Source organism: Pelophylax lessonae (assembly GCF_965119305.1).
Source record: "Pelophylax lessonae genome assembly, chromosome: 3".
Taxonomy (NCBI): domain Eukaryota; kingdom Metazoa; phylum Chordata; class Amphibia; order Anura; family Ranidae; genus Pelophylax; species Pelophylax lessonae.
The window spans coordinates 608,560,003-608,580,905 of NC_138770.1; the positions used below are offsets into that span (position 1 = coordinate 608,560,003).

Genomic DNA, 20,903 nt, shown 5'->3' on the forward strand with positions numbered 1-20,903 from the left:
CGAAAAAATGATACTTTGGTTACTGTTTCCAATCAGAGTTTCTCTTTAATGCCGTTTTTTTGCAGTTGGAGAGTGAAAGTGAGATTATGATTGGTTTATGAATAACAAAAATTGAAGCATTTTTGAGAGAATTGCTGCTTTTTCCTATTCAACATGAGCTTCAACAGTTTAAAGTCTAACTCCGGGCTCAGCAAAAAAATACCCTCATAGTGTGGCCCTCAATGCACTGTAAAAAAAAAAAAATGTGTTTTGTTTCCACTAAAATTCATTTTAATGTATTTTTTCCTGAAAATATAGTGCCTTTACCCCACTAGATCTAGACAATGCCCCAAAAGCCAGACTGAGACTGGCACATTTATACATGTAGTGTGGTCTTGTCCATTAATTCAACAATTCTGGAGAGAGGTGAAGGTGATAGATGTGATCAATTCTGTGGGAGAGTTATCTGTTCCTATGGATCCGAAGGTACTCTTACTAGGTATATGTGACGATGTAACTCCCAACACACATGCAAGTATGTTTGTGTTCTGTACAGCTTTTTATGCCAGGAAATCCATGCTGTCCCAGTGGAGACGGGCTGACCCCCTACAGTTTCACGGTGGATGTCGTTGGTGGACTCGGTCTTGCCTCTCTATAAGCTCACCTATATGAGTAGAAGGTGCCCTCATAAGTTTGAGAAGATGTGGGAGGCTTGGGTAAAGACTAGACCTCTGGGGCTGTAGTGATTTTCCCTGCTGGAGAAAGAGTAGTGTGACCCATTCTGGTTGTTCCTCCTCCCCCCCTTCTGCTCCCGGGCCCGCCACACATAGTGTGTTTCTTTTATGCCAAAACGTTTTAGTCTCATCTGACCAGAGCACCTTCTTCCAAATGTGTCCCCCACATGGTTCTCGCAAACTGCAAATGTGACTTCTTATGGTGTTCTTTCAATAATGGCTTTCTTCTTGTCACTCTTCCATAAAGGCCAGATTTGTGGAGTGCATGACTAATAATTGTCCTGTGGACAGATTCTCCCACCTGGACTTTGGATCTCTGCAGCTCCTCCAGAGTTACCATGGGCCTCTTGGCTGATTCTATGATTAATGCTCTCCTTACCCGGCCTGTCAGTTTAGGTAGACGACCATGTCTTGGTAGGTTTGCAGTTGTGCCATACTTTTTCCATTTTCGTATGGTGGATTACACAGTGCTCTGTGAGATATTCAAAGAGCCATTTATGCAAAAGTTGAACTTGGCCTTTAACTAACATATTATGACAGATGAAGGAAGCATGCTGCTTTGGCTCCCTCATATGGCTGAAATTATGAAGGGCAGCTAAATCTTATTTACAATTTCTGGGCAGATGTTTCCCCATGCCTGACATTTAGATGTTAACACACTAGTTTTTAGAAGATGCTGGAGTGTTAAATCACCTGGAAGTTCCTTCTGTCTCTCGAGGTCTTTATTAGTGAGATCTCTATGCTGAGTTTCCAAGTTCATGCACCTGGGGCTCACACCATCCCTGCTGGACCATCTCTTGTTGCATGTCTGCAGTATCTGACCATCTCTTGTTGGATGTGTGCAGTATCTGACCATCTCTTGTTGTATGTGTGCAGTATCTGACCATTTCTTGTTGTATGTCTGCAGTATCTGACCATTTCTTGTTGTATGTCTGCAGTATCTGACCATTTCTTGTTGTATGTGTGCAGTATCTGACCATTTCTTGTTGTATGTGTGCAGTATCTGACCATCTCTTGTTGTATGTGTGCAGTATCTGACCATTTCTTGTTGTATGTCTGCAGTATCTGACCATTTCTTGTTGTATGTGTGCAGTATCTGACCATCTCTTGTTGTATGTGTGCAGTATCTGACCATCTCTTGTTGTATGTGTGCAGTATCTGACCATCTCTTGTTGTATGTGTGCAGTATCTGACCATCTCTTGTTGTATGTCTGCAGTATCTGACCATTTCTTGTTGTATGTGTGCAGTATCTGACCATCTCTTGTTGTATGTGTGCAGTATCTGACCATCTCTTGTTGTATGTCTGCAGTATCTGACCATCTCTTGTTGCATGGCTGAAGTATCTGACCATCTCTTTGTCACTATAGCAGTGGGAAGCTCACATAGAAACCAACATTATAGGAATACAGGCAGGTATCCCTGGCAGATGACATGGGCTTACCTGAGGTGCGGAGTTTAAGTACTAATTGGTATTCACCAGAGCTCCTGATGGTGGAGATAGATTTTGTTAGCACCAGGTCGCAGTCCTCAGCATCGCCCCAGCAATAGGTGAGCAAGCCGGGGTTCAGTAGCAGATTAAGCAGGTTGGGATCAGGCAGAAGCATAATCGAGGAACAAGCCAAGGATCAGTAACAAGTGGTAGCAAAATATGGATGGAGATACTGGCTGAGAGAGCACAATAATCTGGCAAAAAGGAAGTGCAGAAACATGGCTTAAATCAGGAAGCTCATGGGAGGAACAAAGAGTTAGGGGTTCAAGACAAACAAGGTTCAGGACAGGATCATTTAAGGAATTGTCCAGCATTCTAGGTGGCTCAGCAGGAAGAGACATTGCCTAATACAGAGGTTCCAGGTTCAAATCCGGACCCTAAAGCCTTGTACACATGTACCGATCGTCGGCTGAACGATCGGCCGTCTTTTGTCCAGGGCTGTCGTGTCTGCTGAAAACTGCAAAAGACTGCACACGAATTTTGTCGGCCAACAACAGCCGACTGCAGAAGTGATGTCATGTGATGGTTAACTTTCCTTGTCTTTTTTCTTTTCTGAGCATGCCCAGTCTTGCAAATCTGCTGTCTGTCAGCCGAAATCTGTACTGATTGGCGAACAATCGGCCGTTCTGGTGTTGGCCAACAAAAATTTTAATGCCTACATGACAGATTCTGTTCGGCCGAAAATGCGCTGTCGGCTGTCGGAAGCATCATACTAACAAGCCTACAATCGGCCGGTCGGTCGTCGGCCAAATATTTACGGCCGACAATCGGTACGTGTGTACGGGCTTAACACTCTTGTTGCAGTGTCTGACCATCTCTTGTTGCACGTCTGTAGTATTTGACTATCTCTTTTATCATGTCTGTAGTATCTGACCATCACCCATCTCTTGTTGCATGTCTGCAATATCTGACCATCTCTTGTTGCACGTCTGTAGTATCTGACCATCTCTTGTTGCATGTCTGCAATATCTGACCATCTCTTGTTGCATGTCTGCAGTATCTGACCATCTCTTGTTGCACGTCTGTAGTATCTGACCATCTCTTGTTGCACGTCTGTAGTATCTGACCATCTCTTGTTGCATGTCTGCAATATCTGACCATCTCTTGTTGCATGTCTGCAGTATCTGACCATCTCTTGTTGCACGTCTGTAGTATCTGACCATCTCTTGTTGCACGTCTGTAGTATCTGACCATCACCCAGTGGCGTCTGGTGAAGTTTTAAGATGGGGGGGGCGCAAGACCCCACTCTTCTATTCGGACCCCTCCCATTTCTCAGAAGCCCCACCCCTTATAGACTCCACCCATTTTGTCCCCTGTATTTTGCTTGCGTGAACAAATTATCCCAATATATCTCATATTAAGGGGTCCATCAGTACTAGTATATCCCATAATAGGGAGCAGGGGCCATATTATGGGATATACTGTGAGAGACACCCTATTATGGGATACACTGACTGAGAGTGGCACAAACCCCACAGTACAGACCCCCTAGCACAAACCCCACAGTACAGACCCCCTAGCACTAATCCCACAGTACAGACCCCCTAGCACAAACCCCACAGTACAGACCCCCTAGCACTAATCCCACAGTACAGACCCCCTAGCACTAATCCCACAGTACAGGCCCCCTAGCACAAACCCCACAGTACAGGCCCCCTAGCACAAACCCCACAGTACAGGCCCCCTAGCACAAACCCCACAGTACAGACCCCCTAGCACTAATTCCAAAGTACAGGCCCCCTAGCACAAACCCCACAGCAAAAACCCCACAGTACAGGCCCCCTAGCACAAACCCCACAGTACAGGCCCCCTAGCACAAACCCTACAGTACAGGCCCCCTAGCACAAACCCTACAGTACAGGCCCCCTAGCACAAACCCTACAGTACAGGCCCCCTAGCACAAACCCCACAGTACAGGCCCCCTAGCACTAATCCCACAGTACAGACCCCCTAGCACAAACCCCACAATACAGACCTCCTAGCACTAATCCCACAGTATAGGCCCCCTTTCAATGCAGTGACAAGCGTACAGGCCCCCTTTCAATGTAGTGACCAGCATACATGCCCCCTTTCAATGCAGAGACCAGCCTGCGTGCCCCCTTCAAAGCAGACAGTACTGTACTGGGCTAGTGGGCTGGCAAGTGGCAATGGATGGAGGATGGTGCTGGATGGTAGAGTGCTGTGGGAGGTGCATGCATCCACCACCATCCTCCATGGCTCCATCCATTGCCACTTGCCAGCGCTAGTACAGCCGGTCCCGGTGCCTTCTCTTACCGTCGGAGACGAACGTTCCAGTCCTCCGGATGGTCCGAGTCCAGGTCAGGTGGTCACCTCACGTCAGCACTCAGCACAGGTCAGCTCAGCTTCTTCCGAGTCGAGACTGCTGCGGGCGGCTGGATCCAGTGGAGTCCGTCAGACTCCTCATGCGGCTCCCCTCTCTCTGCACCGGCGGGCCGGAAGGACGTGGCGCGGGGGGCGGTGCACCGCCCCCACGCGTCACGTGACCACAGGACCGTCCCGGGATGTCCTCCTGTGATTGGTCCAAGCTGGAGTCTGGACCAATCACAGCCAGGAGTCCAGTAAAGTGGGGAGTGTCGGGGTGCATTGCTCTGTCGGCGCCTCTGTTCAGCTCACGTGGAGTCAAAAACCCTACCCCCCCCCCATACCCACCACTAGATCCGGCGCCCCTAGTGGACTGAAAATGCACATTTTTTTTTTTAATCTCTTTTTTCTTCCTTCTTTTTTTTGGGGGGGCGGCGCCCCTGCGCCCCCTATGGGCCGGCCGCCACTGCCATCACCATCTCTTTTATCATGTCTGTAGTATCTGACCATCTCTTGTTGCATGTCTGCAGTCTATGATGTGGAAGGAGGAAGGGGGCTGTGCTGGATATTTGCATGTTTAAAGGCACATTGTAAACTTCTAGAAAGTTGTTTCTGGACAGGAGAACACTGCAAGTACTAATGTATTTCTGTGTATTTACTTACAATTTGTTAAGTTGGTGGCATGGTCTCTTGAAACTGTTTTTCTTTATTTTGTTTCTTTGTCCAACCTAGATTACAAATGCTTATGATACAGAAGCCATCACAAGCCGGAAGCTGGTGAAAGGACATGCATATTCTGTGACTGGAGCAGAAGAGGTATGGAAGAGTCACAGTTAACATGTATTCTATAATATGTAGTCTTGGAAAAAAAAATGTTGCAGACAGTATAGGTAGACGTTTCCATGTTTTCTGTAAAGTAAACCTGGTGTTTTTCTAATTAAGGGCAAACTAACAGAATATTTTGATAGCTCACACCACCCTATCATTGATACATTTCCTGCACACCTCCAACCTTCCTGATTGCCTAACAGAGCCCTGAGTAAGCTCGGTATTGGTATGAGTGGAGCTTACAAAAGTTAAGGACTTTCCCCCACCTCTAAGTGGTCCCCTATATCCAGAAGTATTGAGTATTTCAAAAGGCTGTGAATAGCCAAAGTGGAGATGGGTGAGTGCTTGGAACGTAAGCTTTCAGTTGAACCTGTTCATTTGTCCTGATAAGGCAAAGTAACGGGTTTACTTTAAGCTATAAAGTATAAAGAATAGTTTTCACTGGAGCTACACTATATGGTTTGTTGACATCTGATCATCACACTTACAGTATATGACCTGGTTGGACATCTCATTCCAAAACCATGGGCATTAACATGAAGTCTCCCCCACCTCCAACCTCTGTGGCTAGAATGGCCTCCACTTTTCTGGGAAGGCTTTGCACCATATTTTGTAGTGCATCTTTGGGAATCTCTGCCTATTCAGCCAAAAGAGTATTTTTGAGGTTAGGTAGTGATGTTGGATGAGGAGACCTGGCTTGTAATTAGCATCTCAATATACCCCAAAGGTGTTTAATAGGGTGGGGGTCACGCCGCTATGGAGGTCACACAAGTTCTTCAATATGAAACTCATTAAAGAATGGAGCTGGCCAGTCACGGTGGAACAAAAAATCATCTTCCCCAAACTTTGACCACAAGGTTGGAAACACGCAATTGTTTAGAATGTCTTTGTATGTTGTAACATTAACGGTACCCTTCATTGGAACAATGGGAAACTGTTGAAAATAATGGTGGGATTAAAGTGATACCAATAGCATGGGCTACAAGTATTCCACATAGGATGTGGAAGAAAGGATAGGTTTTATGGTGGATATCAATGGAAATGAATCTTGATAGAAATTACCTCAATATTATTTATTAAATAGAATATAAATTACATAACCATCAATAGCAAGATTATACAAATAGCGACATGATACCAATAACAGCTGGATTCAGAGTTCACCAAACAGTATGCTGTGTAAAGACTGGATAAAACTTAAAGAATATGTGAACACTAACCTTGTAAAACAACTCACTCAGTCAAAATAGAAATAAAAGGCAAAACATTTTGCGTATAGATGAAAAAAAAACATTATAAATACCTTGTTTTCCCTTTTTTTTTATAAGTGGTCACATACCCTCTGTTCTTAGCTGCATAATAAACTCAGAGAGCTGGGGAGGAGAAACAGTAGCACACTGGTCTTCCCAGTGAATGGCTGTTCAGGGGAGGGGGGGCGTGTCAGCACAAGTCTGATTATTGGAGGAGAGCAGACTGATTTCCCAGCACAGCCAGAAGACTGACCACTCTGTTCTCTCTTGCCTACTGTAGTCAGTTTTTAATAAGAAAGCAGAGAGACTGGCAGGAACACCAGGGATTTCACACAAAGGAAGCAATACAAAGAGAACCAGATATTTTCCCATACAAGTACATGGTACAGCAGCCACATATCAGGAATATGAAATGTTGGGTTTACATATTCTTTAACACACAAAGGCATCAGCACTTCATGAAATGTACAGACAACAGTCTGGTCTTGTTTGGTTTCCAGGTTGTCTACAGGGGTCAGAATGTCCAGCTGGTTCGAGTGAGGAATCCCTGGGGCGAGGTGGAATGGAATGGCCCCTGGAGTGACGAGTAAGCATTGAATTTCCTTTTATGCACAATGCTCTTGACTTTGAGTAAACATTTAATAAATACAGGTTTGCTTTAAGTGGAAATAAACCCTTCTATTCCTTACAGCCAAGGACGCTGACATCTTGGCCTCTGAATGATTAGCAGAGGCCATTGGGGTGTTCATGTGATCAGTTATGACATCAGCTATTTGATGGTTGACAATTTGATTGAGAACACAAGCAACTGTGGCAGATATTATTCATGGCATGCATTGAAGTAACTGGTTTGGGATAACGGTAAAGCCATGGGTTTAGTTTTGCTTTCTTTGGACAGAATATGGAAGGGTCTCCACTGGGGGAGGGTTCACCCCTCAATTTGTCCTGGTGACCATTGTTACCAAGACCAAATTTTGAAATGTCGCAGGAAAAGGAATAGAGGAGAAATCTTCCAATGGGGACACTTGTTCCAGTGACAAATGTCTACAATGGGGTTTACTATTATGGGAGACGTTTCCTGTTTTATCTTTAGGGATTAAATCTCCCCAGAGAGACACAATCACACCCAGACATACCAGTTATCACTTTGCCAACACTCCACCCTTTGATTGGCTGTTGGAGCCTCAGTGAAAAAAACTTCTGACAAAGGGAAACCACATGGTACTTCACTTTACCCTCCACAATAAGGAGATTGGTGCCAATGCAGTCAATTGATAGGCCCATATTTTATATTAACACAATTTAAAGCGATTGTAAAGGAAATTAAAAACAAACAAACATCTCTATACTTACCTGCTCTGTGCAATTCTTGAGTCCCCCGCTAGTGCTCCCGGCTCCTCCTCTCTGTCCAGTGCCCCCACGGGAAGCTGCTTCCCATTAGGGCACTCGTGCATGTTTGCCCCTGAGCCCCGCTGCTGCTTCTATTGACATAGACAGACCGGCCCCCCCACTCCTTTGTCACTGGAGTTGATTGACAGGAGCAGTAGCCAATGGCTCCTGCTGGTCAACGAGAAGGGAGACAGCAATGAGAGCCGCTGCTCTCGTGCACTTCACTGGATCAGATCGGGTTCAGGTAAGAATAAGGGGGGCTGGGGAGATCTTGCAGCAGAGAAGGTTTTTTTTTTAACCTTAAAGTGGTTGTAAAGGCAGAAGGTTTTTTAACTTAATGCATTTTCTCTGTTAAGATTAAAAAAAACCTGTGTGCAGCAGACTCCCTCAGACCCCTAATACTCACCTGAGCCCCATCTTAATCCAGCAATATTGCACAAGAGTCTCAGCTGCCCATGAATCTTCCTCCTCAGTGGCTGAGACAGCAGCAGGGTGCCATTGGCTCCCGCTGCTGTCAAAGTCAGGGAGTCCATGAGTGGGAGAGAGGGGCGGGGCCAAGCCACGGCTGCGTGTCTGAATGGACACACAGACCAGTGGCTATGCTCGACTCGAGTGCCCCCATAGCAAGCTGCTTGCTGTGGGGGCACTCGGCAGTAGGAAAGGGCCAGGAGCTTCGAAGAAGGACTCAAGAAGAGGAGGATGGGAGCTGCTCTGTGCAGAACCAAATGCAGGGAGTTGTTATTTTCAAACAAAAAAAAAAAAACAAGACTTTAGTATCACTTTATAGCATAGAATGAAGTAAGGGTAAAAAACCTTAACCACTTCAGCCCCTAAAGGTTTTGCCCCCTTAAGGACCAGGCCATTTTTTGCGATTCAGGACTGCATTACTTTAACTGACAATTGCGCAGTCGTGCGATGCTGTACCCTAACAAAATTGATGTCCTTTTTTTCCCCCCACAAATATAGATTTTTTTTGGTGGTATTTGATCACCTGTGCGATTTTTATTTATTGCACTATAAACAAAATAAGAGCGACAATTCTGAAAAAAAAAATATTTTTCACTTTCTGCTATATAACATTCCCAAAAAAAAAAAATTAAAAATCTAATTTTTTTCATCATTTTAGGCCAATTCGTATTCTGATACATATTTTTGATAAAAAAAAAATCCCAATAAGCATAAGCGGACAGATCGGACCTCTGGACCCGGCCCCGTGGATCGGCTTCCCTGATGTCTATTGGGGGGGGGGGGGGCGAGCGCTCCTGCGAACCGCTGTACAGGTATAGCAGTTCGCGCAGCGGAGCCAGCCTGCCAAAATATATCTGCGGCGGGCGGTCGGCAAGTAGTTAAAGTGATTGTAAAGTCTCATTTTTTTTTAAATTAAAAATAACAAACATGTTATACTTACCTCCTCTGTGCAGTTGGTTTTGCACAGTGCAGCCTGGATCCCCCTCTTCTCTGGTCCCTCTTCGGTGTTCCTGGCCCCCCTCTCCTGTTGGGTGCCTTCGCAGCAAGCAGCTTTCTATGGGGGACACCGGAGTCGAGTCACAGCTCACTGCCCTGCCCCCTTTCTATTCTCATTGGCTGACTGACTTTGATTGACAGCAGCAGGAGCCAATGGTGCCAGGCTGCTGTCTCAGCCAATGAGGAGGGGAGTCCCGGACAGCTGAGACACTCCTACAACATCGCTGGAGCTAGAGGGACCTCAGGTAAGTATTAGGATTAGGGGGTGGCTGCTACACACAGAAGGTTTTTTATCCTAATGAATAGAATGCATTAAGATAAAAAACCTTCTGCCTTTAAAATCCTTTTATGGCTTTAGAACCACTTTAAAGGGGTATTAAACTCAGGAACTTTTTTGTTAAAAGCGAGCCCCCAGGTGGGTTATGCCATATTGTACTAGGGTGCATTGCATACTAGCACATTATGGCATACTTACCTGTCACAATATGCCCTCCAGCACTGCGCTGTCACCTATCTTGCAGATCCTTTGCCCTTCCAATCCTATCCAGTCTTCCTTTCAGGTTCTGCCTTTTGAATGGCCAGGCCAGGATGATGTCACTCTTGCACATGTGCAAAGGAGTCCCATCACCACAGCACAGATCAGGTGCCATAAATGTGGTCAAAACTGTGCATACGCAGCTCAGATGACGTTACCACTGACAAGCAGGGGGGAGGCATTGATGACAGAAGAGACCACTAGGCATCAGGGAAGGGGGGATGTTAATGAAATCCAGTCCTGCAGGCACAGTACAACACAGTATCTAATTATACATTGTATTCTGTTTTTGTATCGCTTTAATTATAGAGCCCCAGAGTGGAATTATATTGATCCCAAAGTGAAGGCAGCTCTGGACAAGCAGTCAGATGATGGGGAATTCTGGTAAGTACACTGACTGAAATGAAACAAATTTCACACATTCTATATGTAGATTTTTCTAATTGCTTCTTGAATTTCTTGACAATGAAAAAAATAAAGGTATTCTAAAGAATCCACAGTATATTGTTACATTTACACAGCGGATTGGGAGCTCATGGAAGACATTACAAGGAAGCAACACAAAAATAAAAAACACAAACACAAAACACAAAAATAAACAATTTAATGAAAAATAGACTACAGGACCATTAGGTAGTAGAAGTGTATAGATTCTTTTTTTTTGAGAGAGAATAAGGATATCGATCCTTTTAAAGACTAATTAAACGCAAAAACAAAAAATTGCAATTTACCAGTGTTTAGATGTGATGGCTGCATTCGTTTTTCTTTTTTTTTTCAGGCTAAAATGTTTTTAGAAAGTACAGAAAATAATATTATCCTTCTTGTGTAAACTACTAATCCCAACAACTCCCATGTAATGGAGATAAACAAAGGCAGTAACGTTTTGGGCTCTTTCAGACGGCCGCTCCGCTGTTTGTGTCCGCTGCGGGACTTTTTTATTATCACGGAGCATTTGACAGTTGTGTCATCCGCTCCTTATGTCCGCATATCATCCCATCCGTTTGCGGATGATATGCGGACATAATGTAAGTCTATGGGCATGACACCGCTGACATCCGATTTTCCTTCCTTTCCGTTTTTTGAACGGAACAAAAATAGGGTTCTGTTCCGTTCCAAAAAACGGAACAGAACTGAAAGGAAGAAAATCGGATGTCAGCGGATGGTATTCCGCTGACATCCGCAATGCCATAGACTTACATTATGTCCGCAAATCATCCTCAGAAAAATAGGATGATTTGCGGACAAGCGGAGCGGCCGTGTGAAAGGGCCCTATAAGTCCATGTATAGAAAGTAAATGCACTTATCCAAAACAACAGTGCTAAAAATCATTAATAGCACCAATTATAAAAGGTTGTTTTTCACAAACAAACAAAGTGAAATAATTAAACCTAAAGTGAGTCCATGGTAAAACAGATGAAAAAAAAGTCCCATGCACAAGATAGTGTATTCAGGTCATAGGTGTGCGCAGCCTATTGCATTAGGGTGTGCACCCCAAAGCTCAAACACATATGTGTGTGCATGTGTGTATATACTGACAGTGCCAGTTGGGCAGAGATTTGTGTCAGTAGGGCAGTGGATGGTGACTATTGTTTTTTTTATCATTTTTCTTTTATTATTTTTTATTTTTATTTATTTTTATTATTTTTTTTACAATATTTTTAGGGTCTAAACAGAGGGAATCTGCGCCACATAGGATGATTAGGGTGTGCCCAGGCACACCTGGCATACCCTGTGCGCACGCCTATGGATCAGGTATAGATTTCCAACAACCATTCAGAGGGGATTCTTCCTGATAAATATATTTATGATCCTATTTAACTACTTCTTGCCCCCTTAATGACCAGGCCATTTTATTGCAATTTGGCACTGCGTTAATTTAACGGACAATTGTGCAATCGTGCAACGCTGTACCTAAATAAAATTATTTTTTTCCCCCACAAATAGAGCTTTCTTTTGGTGGTATTTGATCACCTGTGCGATTTTTATTTTTTGCGTTATAAACAAAAAAAGAGCGACGATTCTGAAAAAAAAAATATATAAAACAATATTTTTCACTTTCTGCTATATAACAATCCCCCCAAAAAATGTAAAAATAATTTTTTTCCCACCATTTCAGGCCAATTTGTATTCAGCTACATATTTTTGGTAAAAAAAAATCCCAATAAGCATATTTTGATTGGTTTGCGCAAAAGTTATCACGTCTACAAACTAGAGGAAAGATTTATGTAATTTTTATTTAAAATTTTTTTTTTTTACTAGTAATGGTGGCGATCTGCGATTTTTAACTGGACTGCGACATTGCAGCGGACAGATCGGACCCCTAACTGACATTTTTGACACTTTTGGGGGAACCAGCTAAAAATATGCACTGTTACTGTACTAATGACACTGGCAGGGAAGGAGTGGTCAAAGAGTTAATTGTGAGCCTAGGGAGTGTTTTCTAACTGTGTGGGGGGAGGGACTTGTGAAATGAACTATAAAGGGGGATCACAGGTGCTCTGTGATCATTTCAGAGAGAACAACGGCCAGCTGACTATCCTTATCTCCCAGTGGGGAGCGATCGCAGGTGCCCTCGTGGACCAGCATCCCCTGCTGCCTAGTGGGGGCAGGTGCAAGCTCGACAAGTGGTTAAATACACCTTGTTCCACTGCACACAAAAGAGGATATGCCTCTTACCAGATGGATTGACAGGTCTAAGATTTTTCAATGCAAACAAAGAGCGCCTCAACTATGGGATGACACTTTCTTAGCAGATCCAGGCTCTCAGTATGGATAGATAAACCACATATCATTAAAGCGGAGTTCCACCCTAAAATTTTTTTTTTTTAGCTAAAAGTACCCCTAGGACAGTCAGGGCTAGTGCATTTAAGCAACGATAGCCTCTGAACTGTCCCCTGTTTACCTGTAAGAAGAAATACTTACCTTGAAAATGTCTTGTCCAGCGCTGACATTTTAGGTGTGGGCAGCTGAAGCCGGAGTGCCCCCCCCCTTATGTCCTCTTCGGTGACGTCGGAGTCCCAGAATGCCCTGCTTGTCACTTTCGGGGCAGGCGCGTCATCACACAGCTGGTTCTGCGCATGCCCAGAAGCTGTTCAGCAGGGAATGACGCGCCTGCACCGGAAGTGACGAGTGACTCCGGTGCAAGCGCATTGACTCCTGGGATTGATGACGCTCATCTCCCAGGAGTCAATGCAAGGAGGAAGAGACGTCGGGGGCCGTGTCCACAGAGGGAGGAAGAGGAAGGAAGGTAAGTATATTTTCATTAAAAACAAGTTAAGTGAAACAAAAAAAAAAAAATGTTAATTATCCAATTCTCTTTCAGGTTTTTTTTAAGCTAGCGGACTGTCCAAAATTAATTTTTAGGGTGGAACTCCGCTTTAACATCAAGCTGTACTAGTAATCCACACTCCAGCTCGTTGTGTCACACATGAAAAAGGAGGACATGCAGCCAAAACATCTAAGAACTGATCCTCTGCAGTATACTGTATATATTTAATGTTGATTTTAGATTGGATTTAACAGATCTGTTCATAAAAAAAGCAATGAAAGTGTCATTTTTTTTGTAACATATTGATGATTTTTCACAAGGCAGGAAGGAAAATGAATGTTTCTTTAATTTTTTGGACCTTGCACTTAGTTATATTCTGGTATCTGTACAGGATGGCATTTTCCGATTTTGTTAGAGAATATTCTCGCCTGGAAATCTGTAATCTGAGTCCTGACACTCTGACCGGTAATGAGCAGCACAAGTGGAATATCACTCTGTTTAACGGGACCTGGGCTCGAGGTTCAACAGCAGGAGGGTGCCAGAATTACCCAGGTAAGAGACAAACTTGGATTACTTGGGACACTGGCGCCATAGGCTCTTCATGGGCGGGGCAATATTTCAATGCTTCCAATTCTCTATATCACATCCACACATTGGTAAAGGAGATCTATGGTAACAGCATACACTTTATTTTTATAACATCAGCATTGTAATGCAAACAATACTTTATTTGGCAATCCAGTATAAGCTTACTTCTCTTTCAGCAACTTCCTAGATTCCCTTCATACTTTGCACCTTCTCCTCTGTTATTTAAGTTTAATTTCTAAGGACTATATATCCCATGGTACCGTGCCAACAAGTAGTTATTCCTGTACTGACTCCACCTCTTGAAACTCCTCCACTCAGCTCCTATGTAGTTCAGTAGGCAGGCTCTGTAAAATGTGTGACACAGCAGTGCCTACTCACAGGACATAGTGACTATGTGTCATAGAAGTAAAGGAAGTAAATGTGGGGATCGTCAAGGTAAATATATCATATTCCCTTTCTGAATGAACACAATGAGTGATGGGTACTGATGACTCCATGTGTTCATTCATACTTGAAGCAATGTAAGCTGTGTTTACTATGCTTCACTTTGTGACTGAACAAGAAGCCTCTGTGCGGAGCACTGCCCGTCAATTCATCTGAGAATTGATGGGGAAAGGATTGGGGATCTATGTCCTCAATTATTTTCTCAGTTTCAAAAGTGAGCCATCAGGGGTATGTTTAGGGTTCATTCACATGGGTTATCTGGCCCATACAGTGTAAATTATTGGTTTGTTTGTGTGGCTGGAGCCGTGTATTACTCTATGGGAATGCAGCAGCTGTATGAACACAGCTGCTGGTCCTATTTTGACACGTGTGCAGGTGTGGGTGAGTATCCCCAAAGTCATTCTGCCTGTGTTCAGGCCTACCCACACATCTGTCAAATTAGGATCTGTGGCTGTGTTCGTACAGCTGCTGCATCCCCATAGCATAACATAAACTGCCTGCACACAGCTCCAGCTACCATAAAAGAAAATTCACACTGTACAGTCCACAACAACCATGTGAATGAGCCCCAAAACCTCATTCACACACAGAGCTGTGTTTTATCTTTTAGATCTAGCAGGAATTTTTTTAAGCTATGTTGTGCTTGTGTCCGGTAATAAAGACTGTAGTGTATTTTTAGCAAAAATATTGTTATTATATTTTCCGGGGAGGGCCCTGTCAGGTAGGCTGTATGGGGCTCCATGATTTCTAACCCCTCACCAATCTATACGAATCTCGAAAAAAAAAAAAAGTTTTGTCTTATACTTTAAGGTTGTCCTGATTTTAAAGGGTGATTGGGAAATGCTGAAAGTGTGCAGTGATTAATTTTTAACTATAAATGTCATTTCTATTGTAAACAGCAACATTCTGGACGAACCCCCAGTTTCGGATAAAACTAGAAGAGCCAGATCATGATCATGATGGATCCTCCAAAGATCCTTGCTGTACTCTTATTGTGGGCCTCATGCAGAAGAACAGGAGGCGACAGAGAAAAATGGGAGAGGATTTGTTGAGTATCGGCTTTACGTTGTACAAGGTTAGTGTCCACTTTGTCCTTTGGGAAGGTGGCCTCTCCTCTAACACTCTCTACACTTGGCAATGCTGTTGGTTTTGTTTATATTGTCAGAGAAGAGGTTTGTGCCTCTGCTTTAGTATTAGCTATCCATATTATAACATCAGTATAACAGCTTTTGTTTTAGAAATAAACATTAAATGCATGACAAAGTATTCCCAAAGCACTATGGTTTAGCCAAAAAGACTGCACAGCAGACAATATTTGCTTTGCAAATTCCAGTGATAGACTGAAATTTCCTACTGAGCCATGTGCTAAGGGATGAGTCATTGCTATAACATATTTGTCTGGGCGATCTGTGTCCTGAGCTGTGTCCCAAAAATGAAAGGCATCTTTCATTTGGCAAGTGTCCATGATGAGGATTGAAGGGTTAAAACTTTTGACCAGTGGCGGCTGGTGCTCCATCGGTCGGGGGGGGGGGGGGGACGGCAGACGGACCTGACCACGGATCCCCCCCCCCGTCACTCCAGAGTCCAGTCCACACCATATCACCCCCCCCCCCCCTGGTCACCAGTTCACTTACCTTGTTCCTCCGGACTGACAGGCAGTGATGGCTTCCCTCAGTCTCCTCCATGTCCCCTCTCAGCGGCTGTCTCCTCCCTCCTCCCTCCTCCCTCCTCCCTCCTCCTCCTCCTCCAATAGGATGCCTATTTGGCCAATTGGGAAACAAGTCTCAGGACCCGCTTCCTGATTGGCCGGGAGGAGAATCAGTGTGGCAATAGCAAAAATTAATTCTCTATTGTCATACAACTGGGTGGGCACAGTGCTCTGCGCCCTGAGTCCACCCTTTTTTGAAGCCTATTAGAGCCTCTGGCTCTAATCACGTGCTTAAAAAAAAAAAAGAAAACCCTCATTGGAATCCATGCTTCCGGCGCCCTGCATTTAGATTAGGGGGCCGGAGGCATGGATGGGGGGCATGGACGCGCCCCTAATGGACAGACTGCCACTGCTTTTGACAATGCTTTTTTTTTGCTGTCTTTGCCCTCTTTTTAAAAATAGTTTTTTTTGTTTATTTTTTAATGATCTATCATTCATTTTTGTATTTTACAGATCTGTACTCTATAGGGAAAAGTACATGTAGTATTTTGTCCCTGGTTTTTAGGTGCTTTCTAACCCTATTTATGAAGTCTGATTTGCCCCCTCCCCTCCTGCGCAGCCGATCTGATAGCAGCTTTGAAGGAAATGGCTGATTCATAGCTGCAGTTTGTCTCAGCCATGAGCATTCACCACAGGCAAGCAATGGCAGGAGGAATGCAGAGGCTGGCATGTCCCCCTCCCTCTGCATCTTTCTTGCCGTTACTTGCTTGCGGAAAGTGTTCACAGCTGAAACATGCCGCAGCTATGAGGACAGGTTGGTACCCATAATTAGGGTTAGAAAGCACTTAGCAACATGGGACAAAAGGCTACATATACTTTGTCCCATGGGGGTCAGAACTGCAAAATAAAAAAATATACATAATGATAGAACTTTGAGCCTGGTAAACATTGCTTGAATGTTCAACCATACTCTTAAACTGGCCAAATTATAGCAAAAAATTCAGGAAAAAACGTTCTCTTTTTTTAGTTTTTGATAGAGTGGGGAAGGGTTGAAGTGTCTCTCGGGTTTTTATTGCTGTCTGTGTCCCTATTGAAAAGAATTTCCCTAACTTTCTGTCAGGGCAGGAAGTGATGGGAGACCCATACCAATGGGGACACAGACAAAAACACATTTATTGTAGAGTGGGGATTGGTTAGAACTTCTCACAATGTTTTATTTCTGTCTTTGCCTTCCTGCCCTGGCAAAGCCCACAACTCCATTCTCTGTACAAGTGTCACTAGGACAGGAAGAGGAAACAATTTCCTGCAATGGGATCAAACTACAGAAATGCTCTTCCCCACTGTATCTAAAACTTTAGAACTGAGAAAATATGGTCTAAACACAAGAGGCGTGTATATTCTTAAGTGAATCTTTGTGTGCTTTCTGTATTTTTTTCACATCTGTTGCCTCTGTGCAGGAAGTTCCTGGAAATAAAGCCCAGTCTCTGCTGCTCTCTCCTTGTGCAGGGTGACTGGTCTTGTCTCCGCCCCCTCCTGTAGTTCTCAGCAGGCAGCCTGTAATGGGAGGGGCTGTTGGGTTCCTCCCACACTTCGGCTCTCTGCATTGGTATAGCACAGATATGATGTCACTGCTAAACTTAAAAAGTAATATCTGGGGTTGTAAATGCATTTGGTACACACAAAGTTTATTTATATGCTTTGTGACTATTAGATAATATATTTCAATGAAAGATATTTTTCCCAGAGTTCAGGTTCTGCTATAGGAAAAGGGAATGCTGGGTAAGGAAATTGTTTGTATAATTTTGTAGAATCAGGGGTCCATCCCTCCTTTAAAATAGTACTGAACCTTGGAATGCCGACTTTCTCTATATCAGAGGTCTCCAAACTTTCTAAGCAAAGGGCCAGTTTACTGCCCTTCAGGTGTTAGGGGGGCCAGACTGTGGTCAGTCAGACTAGAAAATGTCTTGGCATCAGTGGGCATAAACAATGCCCCATCCTTCGTTGTAATGGAAGGAAGAAGGCCCCATTGTTGGTATCAATGGGAAAAACAGTGCCATTGATGGTGTCAGTGGGAGGAATGGTGTCCCATCATTGCTATCAGTTGATGGAATAGTGCCCAAGGGTCAGATAAAGGAAAGCAAAGGGCCACATCTGGCCACAGTTTGGAGACCACTGGTCTATAGTAATGGTATCCATTCCTGATTGATATCACACTCGTATTTTTTTTTTTTTTCTTGCAGGTTTCAAAAGAGGTACATTGACTTTGATGCCATTGCAACTACCCCACACTTTGCATATAAATAACAATGAGAGAAATCTTTGCTGCTGGTGCTTATGATGGAATTCTTCCAGTTCTCATCAGAATAAGTTGTTGTTTTATTATTTTGAAATCTGTGAAGCTGAAATGGTTTACATTTTTTGTTGAATTGTTAAGTTTAGTGGATGTCAATATAATACAAGATGATATCAACAGTTGGAAACAAAAATACATTTTTTAGGCCCCCATCACACCATTGATTTAGAAAACATACTGTACGTATTCTTCAAAGCGCATAAAACATTCAAATGTACCATAGCACAAGATGCTTTTTACGAGTGTTCCATATGCATTTCTTCCTGGGGAAACTGGACATGTGATTTAAAAAAGTAATTAAATTAAATTGAACATTGCGATTTTAGTGCATATTTTATGCATTTTTACCAAAACTCACAAAAGATGCAGCAAGCCGAATCTGTCAAAAACATACAGTAACACACTGCCCTCTAATGTAACACATTGACAGCTTTAAATATTATTATAATAGTAACTGGATTTCATGCACTTTTAGCACGCTATGATCCTTCATTATAGTGCACATAACACGCGATAGTGTGAGCAGGAATTCTTTGTTTTCTGTTTATTTTATTTACTGTTCTGTACTGGGGAAATTGAAAATGCACAATGTGAAATAGTCTTGCAGAGTTCTACTCTGCCTCTTGCAACCTATTGGTTTCTGCCTTTCCTTTTTGTGAATCATTGTAATATCATTGTCTGGGAAGGGAGGCATGCAAAATAAAATCTCTAAAGCAGCCTTTTTCCCAGAGGAACCCTTGAAATATTTTTTAGGTGTCAGGCAACATGCTGCGCCCCGAGCCCACCCTTTCTAGAAGCCTATTAGAGCCTCTGGGTCCAATCACATGCTTCAAAAAAGAAAAAACAAACCCTCATTGGAATCCATGCATCCAGGTCCATGCATGTAGATTAGGGGGCCGGATGCATGGATGTGGGGGTGGCGCCCCTGCGCCCCTAATGGACGGGCCGCCACTGGGCACATTTGTGAACCCAGCCTTACCAAAACTGGAAAGTGCAAAATCTGGTGCAGTTGTGTATGATAGCCAATCAGCTTCTAACTTTAGCTTGTTCAATTAAAGGAGTTCTATGCATTAAGATAAAAAAACCTTCTGGGTGTAGCAGCCTCCCCAGCACCCCCTAATATTTACCAGAGGTCCATCTCTGTCCAGCAATATCCACAAGTCCCTTGGCCGTCTGGGACTCTCTCTCCTTTTTGGCTGAGACATAGCTGCCGCGTCATTGGCTCTTGTGACTGTCAATCAAAATCAGTTAGCCAATCAGGAGAGAGAGGGGGTGGGGCCAAACGACAGCTCCGTATCTGGTTGGGCACACGAAGCTGCAGCTTGGCTTCGGTGCCCCCTTAGCAAGCTGTTTGCTGTGGGGGCACTTAGCAGGAGGGAGGAGCCAGGAGCAGCAACGAGGGACCCGAGAATAGGAGGATCTGGGCTGCTCTGTGCAAAACCACTGCACAGAGGAGGTAAGTACAACATTTTTGTTATTATTAAAAAAAAAACAAGACTTTACAAACACTTTAAGCTTTGACACAAAAAAAAAACTGGGAGTTGATTGGTTTCTATGCAGAGCTGCACCAGATTTTGCACTCTCTAGTTTTACTAAATTAACCCCATGGTGTTTTCCTTTCCATTACTGTTTTCTATTCACTTGCAATGTGCCTTTGAACTTGTTAGAAAATTTGACTTAATCAGAAGAGTCATTTGCCTAGCACAGCACCCTCATAGCTCATTCCTCTGCGATGAGTGTTTAATTACTGTCTGTGCTGGACTAGCTCCTTCACCCCTCTTTTCACCTCCCTACATAACCTACAGGAAACTGCTGGCGGAAAAGTAAAATGAATACTATAGAGCAGGGGTCTCCAAACTGTGGCCCTCCAGTTGTTCAGGAACGACAGTTCCCGTCATGCCTAGTCATGTCTGCGAATGTCAGAGTTTTACAATGCCTCATGGGACGTGTAGTTCCGCAACGGCTGGAGGGCCATAGTTTGGAGATCTCTTCTATAGAGTATAACTTGATTGACAGCTCTGAGTCTGCTGTGGCTGCAAGATGGCAGCACCTAGCATTAGTTTCACCATCAGAGCATTCATGTTGCTTGTTGAGAACAATAAAGTTTAACTTACAAGGATTCCACATTGTGCTTCTGGTTTCTTTCTTGGATCCATGGATAGTTTAGGACAAGGACGAGCCCCTGCCCTGGTTTTGGCACCCGATAGCTAAGTAGGTGATCCATCTTACAGGGAGTAATTCTATTTGTCCTGGTGACCACTGTCATCGGCACAAAAAGTTATAGAAATCCAACATTTTACACTTGGCACAGCATAGGAGTAAGGACCAGTTCACACCATAGAAATGCAGTCTGGGTGCGTTCCACAAGCTTTTCTGCATGCCCGTTCCTTTTTTTGTTTTGTTTTTTTTTTTCGTTCCAGTGCTTTTAATGCATTTTTGGTGCATTGTTGATGCAGTCCAGTGCATTTTTTCCCCTCTTTTTTCCTAACCTTAAATAAGGACATGTGTGTTCCAGTGCGTTTTTGGTGTGTTCCAGTGCATTTTTGATGGGTTTTACAGCATTCCAGTACAGTCCAGTTCAGGAAAGATGCAGCATGTTCTACTTTTTTTC

General features: G+C 43.7%; 1 protein-coding gene across 1 annotated transcript in view; it reads left to right on the top strand.

Annotated features, from left to right (window-relative positions):
- The window catches only part of LOC309551061 (calpain-8-like), a 113,433-nt gene that overhangs the window by 62,649 nt on the left and 29,881 nt on the right, over positions 1-20,903 (top strand). The window contains exons 6-10 of the mRNA XM_082251503.1: positions 5,258-5,341; positions 7,104-7,189; positions 10,301-10,375; positions 13,651-13,811; positions 15,191-15,372. Coding sequence (XP_082107629.1) covers positions 5,258-5,341; positions 7,104-7,189; positions 10,301-10,375; positions 13,651-13,811; positions 15,191-15,372 — 588 coding nt within the window. The remainder of the gene's footprint in view (positions 1-5,257; positions 5,342-7,103; positions 7,190-10,300; positions 10,376-13,650; positions 13,812-15,190; positions 15,373-20,903) is intronic.